The sequence below is a fragment of the Manis pentadactyla genome, chromosome 12 (assembly GCF_030020395.1).
Source record: "Manis pentadactyla isolate mManPen7 chromosome 12, mManPen7.hap1, whole genome shotgun sequence".
In the NCBI taxonomy this organism is placed as follows: domain Eukaryota; kingdom Metazoa; phylum Chordata; class Mammalia; order Pholidota; family Manidae; genus Manis; species Manis pentadactyla.
The window spans coordinates 84,895,123-84,921,528 of NC_080030.1; the positions used below are offsets into that span (position 1 = coordinate 84,895,123).

Here is a 26,406-nt window from a genome sequence, read left to right on the forward strand (position 1 = left end):
CATCAGCGTAGTAAGATGTTGTAGAATCACTACTGTCTTCTCTGTGTTGCACAGCCCTCCTGTGTCTCCCCCCACGTTATACATGCTAATCTTAATGTCCCCTTTCTCCTCCCCCTGCCTTATCATTCCCTTCCCACCCATCCTCCCCATTCCCTTTCCCTTTGGTAAATGTTAGTCCATTCTTGGGTTCTGTGAGTCTGCTGCTGTTTTGTCCCTTCAGTGTTTCTCTTTGTTCTTATACTCCACATATGAGTGAAATCATTTGATACTTGTCTTTCTCTGTCTGGCTTATTTCACTGAGCATAATACCCTCTAGCTCCATCCATGTTGTTGCAAGTGGTAGGATTTGTTTTCTTCTTATGGCTGAATAATATTCCATTGTGTGTATGTACCACCTCTTCTTTATCCATTCATCTCCTGATGGACACTTGGGTTGCTTCCATTTCTTGGCTATTGTAAATAGTGCTGCGATAAACATAAGGGTGCATCTGTCTTTTTCAAACTGGGGTGCTGTATTCTTAGGGTAAATTCCTAGAAGTGGAATTCCTGGGTCAAATGATATTCCTATTTTGAGCTTTTTGAGGAACCTCCATACTGCTTTCCACAGTGGTTGAACTAATTTACATTCCCACTAGCAGTGTAGGAGGGTTCCCCTTTCTCCACAATCTTGCCAACATTTGTTGTTGTTTGTCTTTTGGATGATGGCAGTCCTTACTGGTATGAGGTGATATCTCATTGTGGTTTTAATTTGCATTTCTCTGATGACTAGCAATGCAGAGCATCTTTTCATGTGTCTGTTGGCCATTTGAATTTCTTCTTTGGAGAACTGTCTGTTCAGCTACTCTCCCCATTTTTTGATTGGATTATTTGCTTTTTGTTTGTTGAGGTGTGTGAGCTCTCTATATATTTTGGATGTCAACCCTTTATTGGATCTGTCATTTATGAATATATTCTTGCATACTGTAGGATGCCTTTTTGTTCTATTGATAGTGTCCTTTGCTGTACAGAAGCTTTTCAGCTTGATATAGTCCCATTTGTTCATTTTTGCTTTTGTTTTCCTTGCCTGGGGATATATGTCATGAAGAAGTCGCTCATGTTTATGTTGAAGAGATTTTTGCCTATGTTTTTTTCTAAGAGTTTTATGGTTTCATGACTTACATTCAGGTCTTTGATCCATTCCAAATTTACTTTTGTGTATGGGGTTAGACAGTGATCCAGTTTCATTCTCTTACATGTAGCTGTCCAGTTTTGCCAATACCAGCTATTGAAGAGGCTGTCATTTCCCCATTGGATGTCCATGGCTCCTTTATCGTATATTAATTGACCATATATGTTTGGGTTAATATCTGGGCTCTCTGTTCTGTTCCACTGGTCTGAGGGTCTGTTCTTGTGCCAGTACCAAATTGTCTTGATTACTATGGCTTTGTAGTAGAGCTTGAAGTTGGGGAGTGAGATTCCCCCCCACTTTATTCTTCCTTCTCAGGATTGCTTTGGCTATTTGGGGTCTTTGGTGTTTTCATATGATTTTTTGAACTATTTGTTTAAGTTCGTTGAAGAATGCTGTTGGTAATTTGATAGGGCTTGCATTGAATCTGTATATTGCTTTGGGCAGGATGGCCATTTTGACAATATTAATTCTTCCTAGCCAAGAGCATGGGATGAGTTTCCATTTTTTAGTGACCTCTTTAATTTCTCTTAAGAGTGTCTTATAGTTTTCAGGGTACAGGTCTTTCACTTCCTTGGTTAGGTTTATTCCTAGGTATTTTATTCTTTTTGATGCAAATGGCAATGGAAATGTTTTCCTGATTTCTCTTTCTGTTAGTTAATTGTTAGTGTATAGGAAAGCCACAGATTTCTGTGTATTAATTTTGTATCCTGCAACATTGCTGAATTCCATATTAGTTCTAGTAGTTTTGGGGTGGAGTCTTTAGGGCTTTTTATGTACAATGTCATGTCATCTGCAAATAGGGACAGTTTGACTTCTTCTTTACCAATTTGGATTCCTTGTATTTCTTTGTTTTGTCTAATTGCCATGGCTAGGACCTCCAGTACTATCTTGAATAAAAGTGGGGAGGGTGGGCATCCCTGTCTTGTTCCTGATCTCAGTGGAAAAGCCTTCAGCCTCTCACTGTTCAGTGTGATGTTGGCTGTGGGTTTATCATATATGGCCTTTATTATGTTGAGGTACTTGCCCTCTATGCCCATTTTGTTGAGAGTTTTTATCATGAATGAATGTTGAGATTTGTCGAATGCTTCTTCAGCATCTATGGAGATGATCATGTGGTTTTTGTCTTTCTTTTGGTTTATGTGGTGGATGATGTTAATGGATTTTCGAATGTTATACCATCCTTGCATCCCTGGGTTGAATCCCACTTGGTCATGGTGTATGATCCTCTTGATGTATTTTTAAATTCAGTTTGCTAATATTTTGTTGAGTATTTTTGCATCTATGTTCATCAGGGATATTGGTCTGTAATATTCTTTTTTGGTGGGGTCTTTGCCTGGTTTTGGTATTAGGGTGATGCTGGCTTCATAGAATGAGTTTGGGAGTATTCCCTCCTCTTCTATTTTTTGGAAAACTTTAAGGAGAATGGGTATTATGTCTTCTCTGTATGTTTGATAAAATTCTGAGGTAAATCCCTCTGTCCTGGGGGTTATGCTCTTGGGTAGTTTTTTGATTACCGCTTCTGTTTTGTTGCTGGCAATTAGTCTGTTAGATTTTCTGTTTCTTTCTGGGTCAGTCTTGGAGGGTTGTATTTTTCCAGGAAGTTGTCCATTTCTTCTAGGTTTCCCAGTTTGTTAGCATACAGGTTTTCATAGTATTCTCTAATAATTCTTTGTATTTCTGTGGGGTCTGTCGTGATTTTTCCTTTCTCGTTTCTGATTCTGTTGATTTGTGTTGACTCTCTTCTCCTCTTAATAAATCTGGCTAGAGGCTTATCTATTTTGTTTATTTTCTTGAAGAACCAGCTCTTAGTTTCATTGATTTTTGCTATTGTTTTATTCTTCCCAATTTTATTTATTTCTTCTCTCATCTTTATTATGTCCCTCCTTCTGCTGACTTTAGGCCTCATTTGTTCTTTTTTCCAATTTCAGTAATTGTGACTTTAGACTATTCATTTGGGATTGTTCTTCCTTCTTTTAGTATGCCTGGATTGCTGTATACTTTCCTCTTAGAACTGCTTTTGCTGCGTGCCACAGAAGTTGGGGGTTTGTGTTGTTGTCATTTGTCTCCATATATTGCTTGATCTCTGTTTTGACTTGGTCATTGATCCATTGATTATTTAGGAGCATGTTGTTAAGCCTCCTTCTGTTTGTGAGCCTTTTTGCTTTCTTTGTACAATTTATTTCTAGTTTTATCCCTTTGTGGTCCGAGAAGTTGGTTGGTAGAATTTTAGTCTTTTTGAATTTACTGAGGCTCTTTTTGTGACCTAGTATGTGGTCTATTCTGGAAAGTGTTCCATGTGCACTTGAGATGAATGTGTATCCTGCTGCTTTTGGATGTAGAGTTCTGTAGATGTCTATTAGGTCGATCTGTTCTGGTGTGGTTTTCAGTGCCTCTGTGTCCTTACTTATTTTCTGTCTGGTGATCTATCCATTGGAGTGAGTGGTGTGTTGAAGTCTCCTAAAATGAATGCACTGCATTCTGTTTCCTCCTTTAATTCTGTTAGTATTTGTTTCACATATGCTGGTGCTCCTGTATTGGGTGCATATATATTTATAATGGTTATATCCTCTTGTTGGACTGACCCCTTTATCATTACGTAATGTCCTTCTTTATCTCTTGTTACTTTCTTTATTTTGAAGTGTGTTTTGTCTGATACTAGTACTCCATCACCTGCTTTTTTCTCCCTGTTGTTTGCATGAAATATCTTTTTCCATCCCTTGACTTTTAGTCTGTGTATGTCTTTGGGTTTGAGGTGCATCTCTTGTAAGCAGCATATAGATGGGTCTTGCTTTTTTTATCCATTCTATTACTCTGTGTCTTTTGATTGGTACATTTAGTTCATTTACATTTAGGGTGATTATTGAAAGATATGTACTTATTGCCATTGCAGGCTTTAGATAGGTTACCAAAGGTTCAAGGTTAGCTTCTTTACTATCTAACTGTCTAACTTAATTTGCTTATTGAGCTATTATAAACACAGTCTGGTGATTCTTTATTTCTCTCCCTTCTTATCCTCCTCCTCCGTTCTTTATATGTTAGGTGTTTTATTCTGTACTCTTTTGTGTTTCCCTCGACTCCTTTTGTGAGTAGTTGATTTTATTTTTTGCCTTTAGTTAGTATTTGGTTGGTCTGCTTTCTTTGCTGTGATTTTATTTTCTCTGGTGACATCTATTTAGCCTTTGGAGTGCTTCCATTTAGAGCAGTCCCTCTAAAATACCCTGTAGAGGTGGTTTGTGGGAGGCAGATTCCCTCAACTTTTTCTTGTCTGGCAATTGTTTAATCCCTCCTTCATATTTAAATGATAATTGTGCTGGATACGGTATCCTTGGTTCAAGGCCCTTCTGTTTCATTGCATTAAATATATCATGCCATTCTCTTCTGGCCTGTAAGGTTTCTTTTGAGGATTCTGATGATAGCCTGATTGGTTTTCCTGTAGGTGACCTTTTTCCTCTCTCTAGCTCCCTTTAAAACTCTTTCCTTGTCCTTGATCTTTGCCATTTTAATTATTATGTGTCTTGGTGTTGTCCTCCTTGGGTCCCTTCTGTTGGGAGTTCTGTGGGCTTCTGTGTGTGGTCTGAGAGACTATTTCCTCCCCCAGTTTGGGGAAGTTTTCAGCAGTTATTTCTTCAAATATACTTTGTATTCCTTTTTCTCTCTTTTCTTCTTCTGGTATCCCTATAATGCGGATATTGTTCCATTTGGATTGGTCACACAGTTGTCTTGATATTCTTTCATTCCTGGAGATCCTTTTATCTCTCTCTGCCTCAGCTTCTCTGTGTTCCTGGTCTCTGATTTCTATTCCATTAATGGCCTCTTGTACCTCATCCAGTCTCCTCTTAAGTCCTTCCAGAGATTGTTTTATTTCTTTATTTGTCCTCCCAACTTTGTCTGTTAGCTCTTGCATATTTCTCTGCCACTCCATCAGCATGGTTATTACCTTTATTTTGAATTCTTTTTCAGGAAGATTGGTTAAGTCTATATCCCCAGGCTCCTTCTCGGGAGTTGTCTGTGTGATTCTGGTCTGGATCAAATTCTTCTGCCTTTTCATGGCGATAGTGGTAGTCATGGGCAGTTGGTATGTGTGTCAGCTGGGAGAACAAAGTCCCTTCCTGTTTGCCCATCGCCTTCCTCTCCTGCGAGAACGGGAACCCCTAGTGGCTTGTCCCGGGGATCTGTGCACCAATGGGGCCTGTGAGTCTGGCCCAGGTGGCTGCAGAGGAGGCTCCAACGCTTGCTGTGGGTGCGGCCACTCTTAGGCTACTCCCCTGCTATGGTGGGGCCGTGCAGAAGGGGGAATGCACGGGAGGCTCTTTATCACTGTGAGGGGCCTCAGAGCTGCGCTGCCTCCAAGAGGTTTAGGGCACCCAGAGTTCCCCGGGATTCCCAGCTTCTGATCTGAGTGTCCCGGGACTCTTAATGTGCAGCTGTGAGTTCCCTGTCCCTTTAAGACTTTCAAAGAGCACTTGCTTTTCTTTTGTCCCAGGGTCGCTGGCTGCGGGGACCTGTCACAGATTTTACTGTTTTGTTTCCCTAATATCCAGCACACCATGCACTGTGTGTCTGTGTTCCTGGTGCGAATGACTAGGGCTGGGTATTTAGCAGTCTTGGGCTCCCTCTCTCTCCCCACTCTGATTCCTTTACTCCCGCCGGGGAGCTGGGGTGGGGGTGGGGGCGCTCGGGTCCCACCGGGCCACGGCTTGTTTCTTACCCCCTTCTTGAGGCGCTGAGTTCTCGCAGATGTAGATGTTGCCTGGCTGTTGTGCTGTATCTCCTGGTCTCTCTTTTAGGAATAGTTGCATTTTCAAAAATATATATGGTTTTGGGAGGAGATTTCCACTGCCCTACTAACACCGCCATCTTAGCTCTATACTGTCTTTTTGAGATAGAAACATATATGCATTTATACAGAATAACAGTGCTATCTTGCTGTGTAGTTCATTACTGAATCAAAGTTTGAAGCAGCTCTTTTAAAAGTTATGCTTAAACTATCAATTCAGTGCTTTCTGGACCACTTTTTAAATCACTGTTTAAAAGGTGCTTTTTATTTTACTTCATTTTTGGAAACTAGGTTATGCACTGTGAAGGCTTAACCCAGCTATTTTGCTTGCATAAGGTCTTTGGAGAAACTTTGAGGGACTTCTAAGAATTGTCCATAAAGACTTATTATGCTCAGATTAAATGTTTAGAACTATTTTGCATCTGTATGTGATGACAGATGATTATGGTCTAATTTGATATATTTTAGCATTCATGAGTAGTTTGCAACAGCCAATTTAGTAAAGAAATATCTCTAGGAGAATGGATCAAGCCTTGATTAGGGTGGCAGGGATGCTAGTTACTGGCTGTTGACTTTGGGCCAGTCACTGAAATTAAGACTTGGTTTCCTTATTTGAAAAATGTGGGGCTGGTGGGCAGGGCTTCAGTAGCGCTAGGGTTTTGTGATTGCGTATTTTGTTTTCTGCTTGATGTCCTTTAATCTGCAACCATTATTTTTCCATGATCATTGGGTTATCTCATGGATTCTCTACCTAGTTTTTCCTTTTGATTTTTTAAATTTATTAAGGTTTCATTGATATACACTCTTATAAAGGTTTCACATGAAAAACATTGTGGTTACTACAGTCACCCATATCATCAAGTCCCCCCCACCCCCCATTGTAGTCACTGTCCATCAGCGTAGTAAGATGCTATAGAATCACTACTTGTCTTCTCTGTGCTATACTGCCTTCTCCATGACCCACCACACCATGTGTGCCAACTTTTGATTTATTTAAAGAGCATATTTTTACCTCTTGTGAGATTCCTTGTCAGCATAATTTAAATTTCTTTCTTCTCAACAGATAAAATACAGGAGTGTTCCTATATTTTCTTTAATTTAGAAACCTTTATTTAAATGAAAGATTAATTTACCCCCATGATTTCTTCTTTATTCCTGTTAATCATACAATTTTTTAAAAATAAAAATCTTTGGTTACTAATAATATATGCTTTTAAACAAGTGTCACACTCTTCATGGATAATTTACTTAAACACCTTTTTTTTCCAGTCTATTCCTTTGTAGAATTTTTCTTAAATTGAGCAATGGAGTTGATTTATTTGAGATTTTCTTAGGATATTATTTCTTTAACTGGTGTTGGCTAACTGTGTGTGGCTATGGGTATATTCTAGGAGTTTTTACATTTTTGGTGAAATTTAAAATCTTGGCATTTTAATATCATTGATAATATTTAAAAAAATAGGTATTCTGGATCATCTGGATCACCTGCCATATGATAAAATTGGTGTTTGTGTTTATCATGCTGTGTTATGTGGAGGACAGTTACTTCACAGTGTCTGACCTTTAGCAAGATGTCACTGAGATTCAAGTAATGAACAGTGCTAGGAGTACCACTGGGTGCCACACCCAAAGGAGCCCACAGGATAGTGGTAACAGTTCAAATTGTAGGCAGAAGAATTTCAGATTCCATTTTCTTGTATAGCCACTTTTATCAGTTCATTAATAGTAAGAATACACTGAAGAATTTCTTTACCTGATTTCAGTAATGATTGAATAGGCACACATTTAATGCAGAGTTCACTGCAGTTGTGGTGCCATCTTTATCTTGAAGTAATTTCCCTAAAATTAGCACTCAGGGGATGCTTATGGGTAGTTTTGGTTAGTAGGCCTAATCATCCTCAACTCTTAATGAAAGACGGGAGGTTATACATACTATTTTATGCAGTGAATTTAAGTGAAAAAGCATTTTTTTATTAGAATGATTAGAGTAAAAAATCAGAATTAGACCTAAAGCTATATTGGTTGTTGTCATTTTAGCAGAAAATAACTGTTCTGTTATATTCTATTTTTGCTGTTAATTTGAATTTAATTGGCTATATAGTTATTTTTGTGCTTAATACATTCTTTTGTCTTTTTATCAGAGTAATAAATTCTAAGTTAAATTTTGTATATATTAAAATGACATTAAAACTGATTTAAATTGGCATTAGAAATATGAGAGAATTATTTATTATTTCTCCTTTAAAAGTTGTCTGTCTAGAGGGAGTGAGGTGAAAAACAAAGTTGTCCACCTAGCCATTGCTTTGACAAATCCTGGTCTATGATATTGGTGGTTATTATATCATAGTCATAGTGGCTAACCTTCAACCAGATGTGTTCCCTGTTTCAGTTCCTATGAGTTGCTTAAAATTAAGTTGATGCTTCCTTTTCTGTCATTTCTAAAATTAATTTCTCTGAGATGTGGCTACCTAAAATATAGCCATGATGTAAGTAAATCCACTAACTTGGTTGTGGATATCTGGATTTTCAATATACTATGATCTAACATGACTTTATAATTTTCCCACATTTTGGCTCTTATTTTTATGTTAATAGTTTGGTCATTTTTTTCATTCATTCATTGAACAAAGTTTTTAAAAAATTCATTCATTGAACAAATATTTTTGTTCATCCATTGAACAGTTATTTTTAAAACATTACTATGTGCCCAAGGACTGTTCTAGGTACTAGAGATGACTGAACATGGTTCTCATCTTTATGCTTGGGTAAGTCTGCAGTCTCTCTTTGCTGTCACATTTTCCCATTATTTGAAGGAAAAATTTCATCTATTAAGAGTTTGGTTGAAATAGATGTGTCATATCTGTCTTGCTGTCATATCTACATGTCTTGAGCACTTGGTGGGACATTACCATGTCTTGTTTGCCAAGGAGTTATGTGCCTTTTCAACCAAGCATGGCGGTCTTTTAAACTTGTTCATTCAAGTAATGCTACTGAATGATTACAAAATTCAAGATGTACTAGGTACTATTGAAAGTCCAAAGGTGACTGAGATACAGGGTGCATTCTCAGTAGAGGAGCTTGCAAATTTTAATCTACTTACTGAATCCTTGGAACTGAGTGGGATTTGTTGGATTTGTGGGTATTGTTGGATGTGCACCCAAAATTGTATACTTGTTGATTAAAGGGGCTTTTACATTTCATCCATCCATCCCTTCGTTCAGTAAACATTTACTAAGCATGAACATTTGCTCCTGGTTGATTTGTATCTTACTTTTCCTCTTACCCATTATATAATGACCCAGATCTCTTTCCCAGGAGTGTCCAGAAGAGTAGAGGGATAATCTATAGGAGAAGGCTTACAAGACGTCTTTTCTACCCATTGTTGCATATAGGTGATGATTTGGAGAGTGTTATTGTAAGATAATTGTTAATACCGGTAAACTCCCTAAATCTGGAAACCTAGAACCTGGCGTCTTCTGAAGCCATAAATATAGTGCTACTTTCAAGTGAAAGCAGGATTGAGCAGAGATTGATGTCCACAAGTGATGCAGATCCTGGGACAGCCTTGGCCAACTGTGTGGGGTCTGTGGATCCATCGTAATGCCCCTTTTGAGTTGTCCCTGGTTGGACTGAAGTGACGAGGCCTTTATATTCTCATACTGATCAGTCACCAGATGGTGGCCACTAAGCACAACCTTGAGCTAGAAACTTCAAGTTGCTGCAATTGAGGCAGTCCCCAAAGGGACCAGCAGCATTCTCAGCAACCAGTGCCACAAGCTCTTCACAGATGGAGTGCTGGCCTGTGTTCATCCCAGTGCTCATCCTAGGTAGTAGACTGTGACCATAACTGCCTTGATAATAGGATGGCTTAATGACTCACCTTTTCATTTCTACTCCAGGTCATGAGTATCTTAATTTTAGATGCTAATATATGGTAGGTTAATTATGGCTAAGGTGAACACTTGGTTTCTTTACCTTATTACTTTCTAATATTAATATTAGATATTAATATTAACTCTAATAATAAAGTGACTATAAATCTTGGTTTGCCCAGAACAGTCAGGTTTACCCAGACTACTCAGTTTAGGCCTTTTGAGAAAAATTAACATTGGTTAATTATTTCTAATATTCTAAATACTCCCAGACATATTTCAGTTTGGAAGATAAAGTTGTATGATCATCCTACGTAGTATTTTTTTTTTAATTGCATGTTTATTATTCTCTAAATGTCTTTCTGGCCTGCTTACCTAATGAATGGGATAGTCTATTCTTTTCCACTTATTTAAGAGGCAGAAGCGATCTTCTGAGTTAACTTTGTATTTTTGCTCTCTTTGACCGTAAAACAAATGCTTTTCATCTTTATTAAATTCTTCAAACTTTAAAATGTGAAATCATAAAACATTCCAGAAATTCCATAACTAAAATTATTGGGTATATTATTTTTTACCCCTCAGTGTTAATATTGTAATTATGATGACATTTATTTCCCCTGGTTTATTTTGTAGCTTAGTCACAAATGTTTATGCCCTTATTTATCTTTTTGCTTAGGGAATCTGGGACTTGAGCTATTTCCCTGATGGAGTTGACTTTTTTTTTCTGGAAGGATAATCTGACCTATTCAGATTTGTATCCTAAGGAAATACAAGTTGCTTAGAGGTGGGCAGTTTTAAAGCTGCCTTTTCAGAAATATTTGGGAAAAAGAAAAACTTAATTCTACCTAAGTTAGATTTAATAACTTGCAGGACCACTTTGTTCACAAGGAAAACTTTAACTTAACACTAGTTACAGGTTCCAGAAAATGTCTAGGTATTGAAGACACCGAGATACTCCATGACTTTTTTCACTTCCTTACCAGGAAGTAGTTCATTGTTATCTTACACCGTGGCTTCTTTTTTGCTAATTGTTTCTTTGCATTCTTTTCACTGTTTCTAGTCTACAGTTGTGGCCTAAATATTGTGATAGAGAACAGGGTTTGCTGGGAGTTTCGTTGTGTCTGTGGTTCCTTTGGCCAGAGAATCAACTGTTGCTTGGTTTTCTTCTGATGTCCAGCATTGTACAGTGGGCAGTATCTTTACCAGACCCTGCTGGTGATTTAAAACTTCTTTTTCATGTTCCCTTTGCAAAAGAAGAAAACTACTAGAAAATGGTAATATGACTTTGTGCTTGATTTTCAACAAATGATAAATTGACAAGTCAATTAAAAAAATCAACCATCTTGCATTCTAAACATATTTTCATTGACTCAGGGGTCATGGAGTTGTATAGAAGAGATAGAACCTAATATTTAGGCAAAGGAAGCAGAATTTAAGAAAACAGTATGTTGTGTGAGTATCTTCTAGTTACCTGTATTATCAATAGCAGCAAGTTTATCTGAAATGTTAATTTAATCTTACACAATTATGTATGGTTTAGGAAGAAATAATTGAGATAGTGTCAACTTTTTTTCTGACCCAAAGCTGTTGGTCATTGAAGAATTGTTTTAGATTAGGCATAGTTTTTTTTCTCATATGAAATGAAAGGCAGCTAACGCCTAACTACACATGTGTCGAGCCCGATTGGCAGTGCTCTGATGGAGGCCCCTTCTCTTTGCAACTGTCTTTGGCCTCAGAAACTCACAATGTCATTAGACGTCAGCTGCCTTTGTAAGATGTGAATTGCAGCTGATCTTAGATCTGTGATCCCACACTGGTCTGTGTGGGATTGTTGTAGTCACATAATACTACTGAGTAGTACTGAATTTGAGAAATTTGGTTCCAAATATCAATCAGCTGAGTTCAGTCATCTCAGAAAATAAAGACTTACAAAGTTGACTTCTAAATCAAAAGAAGCCTAGCTTTCCTTATCTAATTTTTCCTTTCAAAATAAATATTTATGGAATACTTTAAATAATTCAGTAAGTTATTGAATACTGAACACAAACACTGTCCTTCCTTGCCATCTACTGACCCCCCCACCAACTCGCCCAGCCCGCTGCCCGTCTCTCTAGTGCGTCTGTCAGTGTGCACAGCGACCATCTCCTCGAATTTCCAGCTTCTCAGTTTTTTTATCCCTCTCTCCTCTGATGATTTCTGTCCTCCATTCCACTTCAGCTTCTCACTTTACAGTCATAATCCCTGACTTTGTCTTTATCGGTAACTGCATAATTTCAATTTGAAGTATCTCCAGTTGTGACCTCCACCTGACACCTCCCCAGCTTATTGTTTCTAGTACCTCCTTTCCAATAATCTTTTGACCTTGTTGATTTTTAAGATCCATGAATTCCACTGTCTTTCACTCCTTTATACCCAGTTTAAATTCATTTCATTTTTTTGCTTGGCAAAAACCAATTGTAAATTAAATCCATCTTTAAATTCTAAACCCTGGGCTGAATCTTGCTGGAGCAAAACTTGGCATCTTGCCATGTTTTCTCACTTTAGGTTTTGGACTAGATATTTCCAGGGGCCGCTTGTGCTGTCCACTACCATGCTGCGTGTTCCCCAGCCATTCACCCTTCCTTTTCTTGGATGACTATTTCATACTTTCTCCTCCTCACCATTGCCTCCCCTGTCCTTACTCTTAGCTAATAACTTAGTTTCATATTTTACCAAGAAGATAAGTGGAAATCAGAGCACTTTTGGCAAGCTCTCATGGCCCTGTGTAGCCACGTGCCACTGTCAGTGGCCACACTCTCTTTCTTCCTGCATGCTGGGTGAGTGGAAGTTTCCTGGCAATTGTCTGCACTAGACCCCTTTCTCTTCTGTCACCTTTTCAAAAATGCAGTTTTCTCTCCATTTCATGAGTCTTCTCCGTGGTCATTTCCTGTCTATTGTTCATTCCTATTAGCCTGCAAATATTTTATATTTTCCATCTTAAAAAAACGAAACCCTCTACTGATCCCATTTCCCTCTCCAGTTAGTTGTTGCTCCCATTGTCTTCTTCCCTTTATAGCAAAATTTCCCTGAATAATTGTCATTGCTCATGGTCTCCAGTTTCTCTTCTCTTCCCTCTTGCACTAGGCTTTTGTTTTCTTCCTCTCTCCTACTTTGTAGGCACCACCAAGGTTGCCACTTACAAAATTCTCAGCCCTCATCTCACTTTGAATTGACAGTGAGCAGCACAAGTCAGTCACTGTCTCCTCTCAGAGACACTGTCCTCATTGGGCCTCTAGGTCAGCACATTATCCTAGTTTTCCTCCAAATTCTGGCTTTTTTTTTCTTCTCAACTTTGCTGATTATTTCTCACCTCTTTTTAATATTGAATCTCTTCTTTCTACGTACCTATTTAAATTTATGTGGTGATTTCATCTAGTATATTTTGTAAAGTCAACTTTATGCTGAAGACTTTCAGTTCATTTATATCCAGCAGTCTCAGCAGCTTTATCTTAATGTCTTAAGGCATCTCAAACTTATCTTCAGAACTGAGCTCCTGATATCTCATCACGACATGATTCTTAATAGTCTCCTTTTCTTAGTCAGTGGCAGTTCTTTTATTCAGGTTGCTTGGGCCAAAAGCCTTTGAATCATCCATCCTTTTGCATTTTTCTGACTCATACTCATATCCATTTCAACAGCAAATTCTTTTGACTGGATCTTTAGACTATATCAGTCTCACACCTTTTCTGCAATTATGTATCATCATCTCTTACTGGCATTATTGCAGTATCCTGTAATCAGTGTTGCTATGTCCACCCTTGCCCATTTACAGGCTATTCACCAAATACCAGCCAGAGCAATACTGTTGAAATGCAGTTCAGACAACAGCATGACTTTGTTCAATGGCTTCCTGTCTCACTTAGCTACTTAGTGTCTCCCACATTATCATAGTAGAAGTCAGAGTGGTTACAGTGACCTACAGGGCCCTGTCTGACCTGTGCCACTTCTCTATCCCATCCTCTTAACTCTTCAACTTATCTTCTGTCACTATTTCTCTTCCTCCCGATCACGCATTCTGGACTTCCTGCCTTTCCTTTGACATGATAAACATACTCATACCCCAGGACCTTGGCCCTTGTTGGTCCTTTTGCCTGGAGCATTCATTCCCTCAGATAAATGCACGTAACACTTGCTCACTTCCTTCAGCTCTTTCCTTGGGTGTTACTTTCATGATTTCCCCACTTGAAACTGCAGTAGGGCCACTTCCTACTCCTGATCACTTATTCCCCGCTTTACTGTTCTCCAGAGCACTTGTCATCATTAACACTATATATTTTACTCATTTATTTTGTTTTTATTGTCTGTTTCCCCTCACTAGAATAAATTCCATGAGGATAGGTATTTTTTTTCTGTTTGGTTTGCTATGTCCTCTATATCTAGAATAGTGTCTATGCAATATTAGGTACTTTAGAACATTGGGGAAGGGCGAATTATCAGTATTGTGAGTATTCCATTACAGGTAGGAAACTGGCTTAGGGACTTGAGTAATTTGTGATGATAGCACTTCCACCCAGATCTATCTTGGCTGATGAAGCAATCATTGTATGTATTATTTTACCCATTGGGATACTGTGTTTACGAACTTTATGTGAGTTAATTGCATTATAACATAGATAAAGTCATCACTATTGTGAATTTGATGTGTATTCTTTCAATCATTACCCTTTTGGAGAAAATAGAAACTGATTTTTAACATTTAGCTTTTACTGAAGCAGTTTATTAGGTCTTAGAAATTTGTCAGAGTTGCTGTACTTCCTCAAACTAAGCATGTTTTGGAATAAGGGTTCTGAAAAACTTTTCTGCCTTCTAAAAGCAAAAACCATATTAACTGACATGAAGAATATCTGAATCCAGGGAACTTGAAGCAGCATGTAATAAATAAGAACCCTGTTTATCTGGTTAAGGTGGTTCAGTTAGTCTAGGGATGTGGATTCCACAGGTGGCAGCTGGACTCTATATTCATTTTATACCACTGAATTGTTCTGAATTCAATGGAGTCATAGGTTTTCAGAAATTATCAAGCTACTTGTACCCAAATAGGGAACTGATGAGGGACAGAGGTCCAATTTCAGAAGATAGTCAGAGATGTGATGAGTATGAATCATGCTTTCAGTTTTTGCAGCTGCTTTTTGAGTGCAAACTACAGGATGTGTCTAGTTGGCATTTACCAGCACCTGCCCTATTGATGGTTCTTACTCAAAAGGAATGACTGAGCTGCAAGTGAATACTGTGCATCAAGAAGAACTGGTATCCTTGGATTATGGAAACCGCAACTATGAATCCCAGATCTGTCTCCAAATGTTTGGTCACCTGGCCAGAGCTTGTGTCCATCTGGCTTCTGAAATTAGAATTTTTCTTGACATGCTGATGTTGGCTAAAAGGTAGTGAGATTTCAAATGGGAATTGTATGCTAATAGCATTGTACCTTGTTGATTCAGTGTAAAGTCTGAAGTGTTCAGCAAACATTTGAAATTTGGAGTCTCAAACTCCAATTTCTGTCTCCTCTTCAGTAGGTAGAGCTGAAGTCTTTGCTCAACTCTTTGCAGTTCGAGCTGTTATTTGTTGGGTTCTTGGTTTCTCTTGCAGGCACAGGGGTTAGCCAAAGATCTGAGCAGAGTTTCTGCATCTGATTTGGGGTGCCCCCAAGTAGTGCTCTTCATTTAGGGATTTAGTCTCTCAATTTCTAGCCATTGGCAATCCCAGACTCCGTTCTCTGACACCTCAAGCCCAGGAGACTGAGTAGTTTGTCTGAATTCTAGCTGTCCCATGTCCATGTCATAGAGACTGGGGACGTCTCTCAGGGGGCAAGCCTTGTAAATGTCATGCTCATTCACTGCTTCCTTTTTATCAAGGTCAAGCCCCCTTTGGGTTTCGCCTGCTTTTTGGCTCTCTATTGCTTGTTAAGTAGCTGTTTTATTTTGTCCAGAGTAGATAGTCATCAGACATGGGTGTTAGTTTAGGGAAAAACAAAACAAAACAAAACAAAACAAAACAAAACAAACTACTATTACTGAGTTCAAGACCTCAGTGAGTTGTGATGCATAGTTTTCATTCTCATTCTGTTCAAAATACTTTCTAACTTAGATTCTGATTTCTTCCTTGAGGCATAGGTTGCTTAGACATATATTTAAAATTTTTTTCTAACATAAAGATTTTCTGATTATCTTTTTGTTAATGACTTCTAGCTTCCAACATGGTCAGAATGTATAAACTCGATGATTTTTATCCTTTGAAACTTGCTGAGATTAGGTTGCCCTGTTGATGGTCAGTTAATGTCAATGTTCTATTTACTTGAAAAGGATTTATGTTTTTAGCTCTCAGGTACACAGTCCTGTGCATGTCAGTTAAGTCATGTTTGTTAATCATGTTCAACTATAGTTTTTCCCTTTTTGTTTTGGTATGCTTTTTCACTGTTAGTGAGATTGGTACATTAAAATCTCCCACTATATTGGAAATTTATCCATTTTTCCTTCTAATTCTGTTAATTTTTCCTATTTATTTGGAGCCTGTATCGTTATGTGAATATAAATTTATAATTATGTCCTCCTTGTGAATTGAACCCTTTAACAGTACACATTTTGCCTCTTCTTCTCTGGTAATGCCTTGTCCCTTATAGTCTACCTTGTCTCCTCTTAACATAGTGACATCAACTCTCTTTGGTTAGGTTTTTCATTTTAAATTTCTTCCCTTCTTTTTTACTTAAAACTTTTCTGTTATCTTTACTCTTTGAATGTTTTAAGTAGTTGAGTTTTGCTTTCTTTTATCTTAGTATGACAATCTTTCTTCTAATTGGAACACTTAGGCTACTTAATATAATTACTAGTTAATGTAATACTATGTTTGTCCTTAAATCAGCCATCATACTAGTTATTTTCTATTTCCTTTGTCTATGCTTTTTTTTCTTCTGTCTCACCATTGTTAACTCACTGAATTTTCAGTTATATTGTGTATTATGTTACTCTCATTTGTTATATTAAGATGACTTTATTTTCTTTTTTAAAGGAAAAGATAGAGTGTTTAATACCCCATTGTGTGAACAAGGAATTGTTGGGTTTGGAATTGGAATTGCAGTCACAGGAGCTACTGCCATTGCAGAAATTCAGTTTGCAGATTATATTTTCCCTGCATTTGATCAGGTAAGAAGATTGCATTTTATTGTAAGTGGACACTTCTAAGGTTGTGAAGTCCATGAAGTATTGACGTGTCCTCCAAACTCACTCCCTATCTTAGAAACTTTTTGTTACCTTGGAGCTAGCACATTAAGAACTGTGTTATTAGGAGCATATATTTAGAGATGTAATAAAATGATAAGAAAGTAGATGGGAAGAAAGGACTCATGTCCCCTCTCTTTTCCCCTCTCAGATTGTTAATGAAGCTGCCAAGTATCGCTATCGCTCTGGAGATCTTTTTAATTGTGGAAGCCTCACCATTCGGTCCCCTTGGGGTTGTGTTGGCCATGGGGCTCTCTATCATTCTCAGAGTCCAGAAGCTTTTTTTGCTCACTGCCCAGGAATCAAGGTATCCTCATTTATGTATTTTTTTAATCTTTATTTGATGTTTCCATTTTGGTTCATTCCATTAAATAATGTACTTGTTTAGAGGAAAACAAACAGGATTTTTAGAGTTTATGGGAAGTTCATTGTCTTTTTAAAAGAGAGCTTAGTATTTTTTTTTTAGTTTTTATTTTAGGTCAACTGTCAAATGCCCAGGTTTATAGAATATTCTCTTTGAAGTAGCACTGGCTTGACCCTGACATGAATTTCATTGTCTTTAAAGCATAAGACTGAGAACATAGTTGTTTGATCTCCTTCCTCTTTCAAAGCTCTGTTTGTTTCTGACAGTGCTTTCTCACTCAGCTGATTCTGGGGTAATTTTAATAAATCTATTGTTTAATCCATATTTACCTCAAAGTCAGAGAAATGAGACTTTTGCTGTTAGTCTATTTCTTGCTTTTTAAATCAAGAGAAGGTATATTTTCCAGTCCAGGTAAGGTAATACTTGCTCAAATAACTATTGTAAGCATCTTTTTTATAAGCACAATAATCTTAGGTCTTCCACAATAGCTTAGGTCTTTTGATTAAAAAAGAAAAAAATATGTATTTGCACATTTTGTCTTAATTTTTTACATTATCTTTTTTTCTATTTCTATTTACTGAAGAGCTTCCAATGAATCTTTATAGAAACTCAAATATGTCCACCCAGGGCTATATGTTTTTTGATAACATAAATTGGTTGTTAATTTGTCTGTTTTATCCTTATTTGTTTGTTCTATCAGAGCAAAGTCATGAAGTTTTTCATAGTTGAGTAGAGATTGCACAATTTTTCAATGTAAATTAGAAGTAGTAGCTTGGGACAGAAGCCGCTTTTGAGGCAATAGTTATTTTTGTGCTTTAGCTGAACATTGATAAACATTTAACGTTTATGATGTTACCCAGTATTTAAGAACAGATCTTTTCTCTTAATCTACTTTGTCATCACCCTGCCTTTCTTTATCCAAAATGAAAATACCAAATAGTACAAAATGATAAAAATAAATACATGAAGAAAGCAGATGCTGAGAAATTAATGTGTTGAGTATATTTATGGAAAATGAAATAGTGAGATTTGTGCTGTTTTATTTTTTAAATAAAAATCCTTCAATAAAATAGTGTATAAATTACTTTGAAAGCCAAATGTAGTTTGTTTCAAGGACTCTTACTTGATTCTTTGTGATAAATTCAGGTTTATTTTACTAACTCTTCCTATGCAACATGTCTTAATGCAGTTATTTAACATTCATAAAAACTAAGCACAAGTTTGTGATTTGAGGAAGTTAAGAGCCAAGGCTCTGGCATCAAAACTGGACGAGCATGTCTGGTCTAGCAAGCAATGTGACCTTGGGCAAGTTACTTGATCTCTCTTTAAGCCTCAATCTTTATTTGTAAATTGGGGAAAATAATAGCTAACTTGTGGGTTGCTATGAACAGTAGATGAATTAATCTATATAGAGTGCTTGCCCAGTTAACACATTTGCTACCTGCTGTTATCATCCTTCTTATTGTCAAACTCATTAAGAAAGTCCTGCAGCCCTTTACTATTAACTGGAAGTGTGTGGTATCCAGACGTTTAGCTTTGCAGTAACTAGACATTATAGTGCTTGGAATGTAAAGTTCAGTGGATTATTTTTCCACTTAGGAAATGAAGACCATATTTTTCATGGAAAAGGAGAGTTTGGTATGTTAAACTTTTGGAGAACAGAGCTGCAGGCCCTGTGGAAGTAGCAGAGCACTAGAAAAGATTTCTTTATAGGTAAATACAGAAAGATATTGGCAAGTTTACTTCTCTATTTTGATGAATGCTGTTGGAGGGTTCCTTTTATTTTTTTTATGTATATTGTAAGTTTAGCTCCTTAAGAGAAGAACAATATCTAAGTAACCAGAATATAGTGTGGGCATCTGATAAATATTTGTTGAACAAATGGAATTTTTTGGAGATAATATGTAAACTTTATAATAAATGGTAATTAGATTAATAATATAAGATTTCTACATTAGTAACAATTGGTTATTTAAGTATCAACCCTCCTTATAAGTGAATTTACTGGGATACATTTTCATTGAAATTAACTTTTAAAAAAAATCTGTTTTTGCAGGTGGTTGTACCCAGAAGCCCTTTCCAGGCCAAGGGACTTCTTTTGTCATGCATAGAGGATAAAAATCCTTGTATATTTTTTGAACCTAAAATACTTTACAGGGCAGCAGGTAAAGGTTTCCCTTATTTCATATTTGTGAATATCTTTGTATATTTTGTTATGCCCAGCTGAAAATTATAACTTTCTTTCATAATCTTGATTTGTATTTTTCTTACAGAAGAAGGCTCTGATTAATTTCTTCTATATTTAGTCTGTCCTCAGCGGTATATTTCATGTTAACCTTAGGGAAAAATCCACCTGTTTTTATGTTTTATGTTTAACCATTTTATATTTTGACTGTGGAAACAAAGAAGCAATGTGAAATGGTAGTAAGAACATAGGGACAATGTTTTGCTACATAGTAGATAATTAATAAATGTGGGCTGAATGAAAAAGTGAATGAGTTCATGGTACTAAATAATATCAAATACCTGTTTAGCTAAAGTGTCCTTATAAGTTTTCAGCTAAATTAGAAATGTTTGATAGTGAAGGATATATTACTAATGCTGTGACATCAGGTCTACACTGGGATGACTGTCGAAGCAAACTGAGGTGCTTGCTGAAAATCGTGTCTGTAACTCATGTACGATTGCTTATTTATCAGCTGTAGTGGAAATTTTAAACATTAGACTTCTATCTATGAAGTATATTTCATTATGAATTCAAGAGACATTGTTTGGCAAATGATTTTCCTTGAACAATTAAGCTTAAAAATATTGTGATGTGGTTTGTATGTAATAAAACGCACAGATACCAAGTATTCAGTTTGAAAGATTTTTTTAACAGTCTTATATATCCATGTAACCACTGTGCGTAATATGACAACATTTTTCATCACTTCAGCAAGCTCCTTCCTGCTTTTTCCCTGCCAGTCCATTCTGCCAGGCACCTGATTGCTGTCACCATAGATTAGTTGCACATGTTTTTGGGCTTCATCTAAACAAATTACACAGTATATATTCTTTTGTGTTTGCCTTCTTTTGCTCAACCTAATGTTTTTGAGATTCATTTATGTTGTTGCTTGTATTAGTAGTTTATTCCTTTTTCATTGCTTGGTAGCATTTCCATTGTGTGACTATACAGTTTTTCTGTTCCCCTGTTGATAAACAAATGTCCATCATTGTTTTTTAGTTTTTGCCTATTTTGTACAAGGCTGCTAGGGACATTCGCATGTACATTTTTGTGTACATAATGTTTCATTGTTGGGGGGTAACAAACATACAGGAATGGGATTTGTGTGTCACAGGGTAGATACAGATATAATTAAGAATCTACTGATGTTTTTCATTTTACATGTGCTATTTTATACTTTCTCTGGAAATTAATCAGAGTTCCAGTTGCTTCTAAGTTAAATATATTTTGAATTGGATTTCTACAGTTTTTAGAAACTCTATTGTGACCTGTCTACTGTTACAGAATAAAAATTAAAGATTTAATATCTTGAGTTAACAGGAAAACACTGATGGTATATACTGAGTAGCTATTTGACTTTTAATTACTTTAGTTACACTACCGATATTTGTGAGGCCAACCCACTGTTAAAGCTTATCAATTAGTGCAGAGTTTTCTCCCAGTATTTAATAGATGGAGACTGAATAAAAGAAAATTTGGAAAAGTAATATTCACTTTGCTGCAAATTTTAAAATTAGGATTGGTAAAGGAAATGTTGAAAGTTATAGAATTCCAGCTAAGAGAAAGAGCATGAGAAATTTGTTGCAGGATTGGCCCTGGAGGAGATGGTGAAAGACTCTAGTGAACAAGAAGGCTCAGAACCTTTTAGAAGTTTCTGCTTGATCGATTATGTGCCATTCCTAGAACTCTCTTCTCTTGATCCCTAGTGGCTTGGTAAAGACCAAAATAAACACCGGTTATTTCACAGCTTGAGAGCCTCTCTGCATAAGATAGGCTGGGAAAAAAGAGCTAGCCACCCAAATCTTCATGTCAGTCTTTTCTAGGTGGTTATCAGAGTTGATCCCTGAGCCAGCAGCATAAAGGCATCCTGGGAGCTGACCTTAATTCATGATTGACCGAATTGGAGCCTCTCTTAGTAAGTCTCCAAGTAGTTCTGACTCACTGAAGCTTGAGAACCAGTGCTTAATGTCAGTGCTGAAGCAGCAACAGATTTTACTGTATTTTATTCTTGGTTCTTATACAGAATTCAGGTTGCTTTTAACCCATCATTTTCTTAGATTTGTCCTCTGGTTCAAATCAGTACCGTGCAGCTTGCTGTATCCTGGTTTCTGCTTGTGGGGTGGTAGGGGTGTGGCCTCTGCATGTCCTAGCACTGACTCCTCCCTTGCTTTCTACATGCAGCCCACTCTTCTCCGGCTCTCAGATCTGCTTCACACTGGTGCTCGCCAAACTTCCACTTGTTTGGAATGTTAGAAAAAGAAATGGAGCATTTTGTTTCATTAATCTGAGGTGCTTTATGGAAGACATTTCTGTATTGACCAAACAGACCGATAAAAGAAGGTTCTTTAGAGTCATTTCAAAGATCAGAGTAGCCTGATAGTCTTCCTATTGCCACCACTTATAAACTAAGGTATCTATGAATTTAGTAGATAAATTTATTTTCTAGATTCTTCTTGAATTTCCATCCTACATTTGGGAATAGTTAAAACACAGTAGGCTGCATATATGAATTTTACATTTAGAGTTTTTTAAAAATTCATATTGGGAAAGGTCAGAGTAATATAGGTGTTATATTAAATACTAGGATGACAATTCTTTATAAAAGTAATTGGGAGTTGTATTCATCAGATGATAGTTCATTTAGGTTAATTATATTCTTAATGAAATGGAACATAGTCAAGAATAAGGTAGCTTTTGAAGAGTCTGAGGTAATGTTTATAAAATCTGTGCAATTGAATCCTTTATTTATTTATGGAATGATATCTTAAACAGATATATTCATGAGTTAGACAACTCTAAAAAGTTAGATGTATTTTTTAGGCTAACAGTGAAAACCATAATAAGACCTTGAATAAGATGGAAATCTATTTCTCTGCCGTAAGTGCCCAGGTCAGCTCCAGGGTGGCCGTGGTGGCGCCTCTGTCATCACGGCCCAAGGGCCCTCTGGTCTCTGTCCTGTCCTCTGGCGCTCAGCGCCTGGGCCCGGATCCACTTCGCTCCTAGCGTCCCAAAGACATTTCAGCCACCAGGAGAGGGAAAGGGGAGGCGGAAGGGAAAAGGGATTCTGCTCTGAGAAGAATGACTGGGAAATTGCACATACTAAATCTACTCACGTTCCATTGGCCGGAAGTTCATCACAGGGCCATGCCTAGCCACAAGGAGGCTGGGAAAAGTAGGTTTTAGCTTAGTGCCAAACTAAAATTTTTATTATACAATGAAGGGATATTGACAACTACCAGTCTCTACCACAGTTCTTGTGTGGTTTCCAAAAGAAGGGAATTTTAAAGAGGGAATAGGGTTATTAGAAATATGATTATTTACCCTTTGATCCATAGTCCACTCTAAGAATCTACTTCAGAGAGATACTGGTAAAAGTCTGAAGAAACACTACTGTTTATTGCAGTGCCTTATATAAGCAGGGACTGGAAACAACCCATTTGTCTATCACTAGGGTATTTTGGGTTGGTTGCAAAGCTAGGCTACATCTATCTGCTGGATTATACTGCAGCTCTTTAAAGGAATGAGATCTCTAGATAACTGCTAGAGATCAGGGTTTTAGCAGATGTAAGACACTAGATACAAGGAATTTGTATAGGCATTATTCCTATAATATATGCACTTATAGAAGCTAGTCTATGCTAAATTTGTTGCTTCTATATTTGGTGTTGTATCCTGAAATCTACAGGGCAAACTGTGCGGAAGGGAAGATGGACATAAAGTATGGGAGAGCAAGGACAGATTCAAAGCTGCTTGGGTGGATTGGCACCCACAGGACAGTCTGGGACTCTCACTGCCTCCAGTCCTTGGTGTGAAGAAAGAATTGATCCTAGGGATAGGAGTCTTTAATAGCCTGTCTAAGAAATGATGAGGGCCAGAACTGGCAGAGAGGGATGGATGGGTTATGACTTTGTTACATTGTATGAAATACTTGGTGTCTAAATGAATTTAAGGAGGGGAAAGAAGAAGGTGTCAGTAGTTTGAGTACAGAATATGGTTTCCTTGTCTGGTAGTAATGGAAGAATGGTAGATTAGATACCCTGAAATAAATGGGGATGTATTTATTTTAAATGTATACTGAGCTGGCATGGAGGTTAGGATTGTGCGGAGTACTGAAATGAAGCTCAGAAACTTGGGATGTAATTGAATGCCAAAGTATCCCTGTGGATGTTTGCCAGGGCTTGGAGACACTGCAATTCTGCTTTGATGACTTCATGGGACACTGGTGGTCAGACATACAAAGTCCAGGGCCTAGTGTAGGTAGAATCTATAAGGAACCCTTGCTTAAGGATGTGTACGCCACATCCATAGGGTGAGGTGGAGGGATGACAGGAAGGTAAGTGACCTGTCTTGATTGATGGAGAGAAAAGAAAATCTCAAGAATTTTTATCACAAGATGGCTCCTCCAGAGATTTAAATAATGCCAGTGTGGTCTGAAAATTAATAAGGAGATAATTTAAAGTTGTTCTGGGTTGGTGGCACCACAAGAGAGCTGTTGGAATGACACAAAGTCCTCTCTGGAGTCACTTCAACTCAGGCTTTAGAATAGTCCCACAGATAAAGTTCCAAGGAAAAAATAGTGTTTTATTTAGCAGAAAAAAGAAAAGGCAGATGTAGGCCCATTGAGATTTCAGATACTAAAATGATCACATAGAGAATATAAAAAATAGATTTCATATTAGTAAAAGGAGACACTTCAGAATATAAGCTGTTGACAAGCAAATTTGAAGAATGGAATGCAGTGTCTGTAACAGAAAAAAAAATCTCTGGTTTAACTAGAAATTATAACAGATAAAGGGAAAATGAGTAAACTGGAAGGCCAAAAGTATTAGCTGCATATAGTTTAGAGAAAGAAGGAACATATGAGAGAAATGTTGAATATGGAGGGAGAATGGGAAGGTCTAAATATATTCAAGAAGCAGAGTCGAGTGTGTTGCTTAATAATGTTCATTCATAGAATTTTGCTGACAGAAAAGTAATTCCTTGGCATATTTTTGCTATTCTGTGCTATTGGAACTAGCTTGGTGCAGTAGGAAGTATCAACTATTACTCATTAACCGTTACTTTGCATCAGCTATTACCTGCTTTTCCCACCGGCAGCATCATTTAATAAGATGTTATTTTCCCAAAGCTAGAATAGTATTCTGCACATAATTCCTGAAACAGAGTGTTTATATGCAACTCTTTAAAGGAATGAGATCTCTAGAATAACTTTTGGAGATCAGGGTTTGATCAGATATAAAACACTAGATACAAGGAATATAGGATAGGCATTATACCTATAATATATGCAATTATAGAAGCTGAACAGTCTTCAGGGATATAGGTAAAGAGTTCCTTAGGAAGCTAAAGTATTTGGTATCTATAAAAATAAGCTTGCTAATTCAAAGAAAAATTTTCCCCTAATGTATAATTTTTACCTCTATCATTTATATCTCTAAATCTAATTCAAGATTCAGTTATAGAAGCAAGTAGTTATTCAAGGCTTTAGCTTGTAGATGTACACAGTTCTTTTTTGTTCATTAATCTTTTAGCGTCTATTGGCCCTTTATTTTCCATGTTCTTCCCATGGTCTCTGTTCTTACCCTACCCCATGTGGTTCTGAAGGGGCTACCAGTCATCACATCTGATGCCTATGGTCTCAGGTGATGGATGTGAGGTCAACTCAGCTATTCTGAGTTCTGTTCTGGGATTTTGTTTGTGGAGAGCTGTACTTTCTATAGGTGTTTTGCCTGGGATGATGTGAGGTTGGGGCCACTAAGTCTCTTACCACTTAGTCAGTGATAGTCTGTAGTAGAAAAATCGTGAGGCCAAACATGTTCACTGGGGATGGGAGGGAGGGAGGAGACAACTAGACATCAGAAGTTAAAGTCCGTACCATTTCAGTTCTTTAGGTTAGTTCTTAAAGTTCCGTGAATTACTTTTATTCCTGTAATTTTCCTTTGAATTTCCTTAGATCCTTCCATTTAATCAAGCACATTTTAAATTTAACCTTCTCTGAGTATCAGTCCCCACTAATATATCATAAGTAATCCTGACTGATAGTATGTCATCTTGGTAAGAAAGATGTTTCTCTTTTAAGATGGAAATATCCCCAGTTTATACACAAAAGTAAACTCAAAATGGATCAAAGATCTGAATTCAAGTCATGAAACCATAAAACTCTTAGAAGAAAATGTAGGCAAAAATCTTTTGAATATAAACATGAGCAATTTTTTCCTGAACACATCTCCTTGGGCAAGGGAAACAAGCAAAAATGAACCAATGGGACTACATCAAACTAAAAGGCTTTTCTGTACAGCAAAGGACCCCATCAGCAGAACAAAAAAGGCATCCTACAGTATGGGAGTATATATTTGAAAATGACATATCTGACAAGGGGTTGACATCTAAAATATATAAAGAGCTCATATGCCTCAACATCCAAAAAGCAAATAACCTGATTAAAAAATGGGTGGAGGAGATGAACAGACACTTCTCCAAAAAAGAAATGCAAATGGCCAGCAGGCACGTGAAATGATGCTCCACATCACTAATTATCAGGGAAATGCAAATTAAAACCACAATAAGATATTACCTCACACCATCTAGGATGGCCAAATCCAAAAGACAAGGAACAATAAATGCTGATGAGGACGTGGAGAAAGGGGAACCCTCCTATACTGCTGGGGAGAATGTAAATTAGTTAAACCTTTGTGGAAAGCAATATGGAGGTTCCTCAAAAATCTAAAAGTAAAAATACCATTTGACC

The 26,406-nt window shown here is 37.2% G+C and overlaps 1 protein-coding gene across 6 annotated transcripts in view; it reads left to right on the forward strand.

Annotated features, from left to right (window-relative positions):
* Positions 1–26,406, forward strand: part of BCKDHB (branched chain keto acid dehydrogenase E1 subunit beta) — a 290,212-nt gene that overhangs the window by 48,375 nt on the left and 215,431 nt on the right. For all 6 annotated transcript variants that reach the window (XM_057489377.1, XM_057489375.1, XM_036918787.2 and 3 more), the window contains 3 exons: positions 16,859–16,992; positions 17,219–17,374; positions 19,488–19,596. In XM_057489377.1, the coding sequence (XP_057345360.1) occupies positions 16,859–16,992; positions 17,219–17,374; positions 19,488–19,596 (399 nt within the window). The remainder of the gene's footprint in view (positions 1–16,858; positions 16,993–17,218; positions 17,375–19,487; positions 19,597–26,406) is intronic.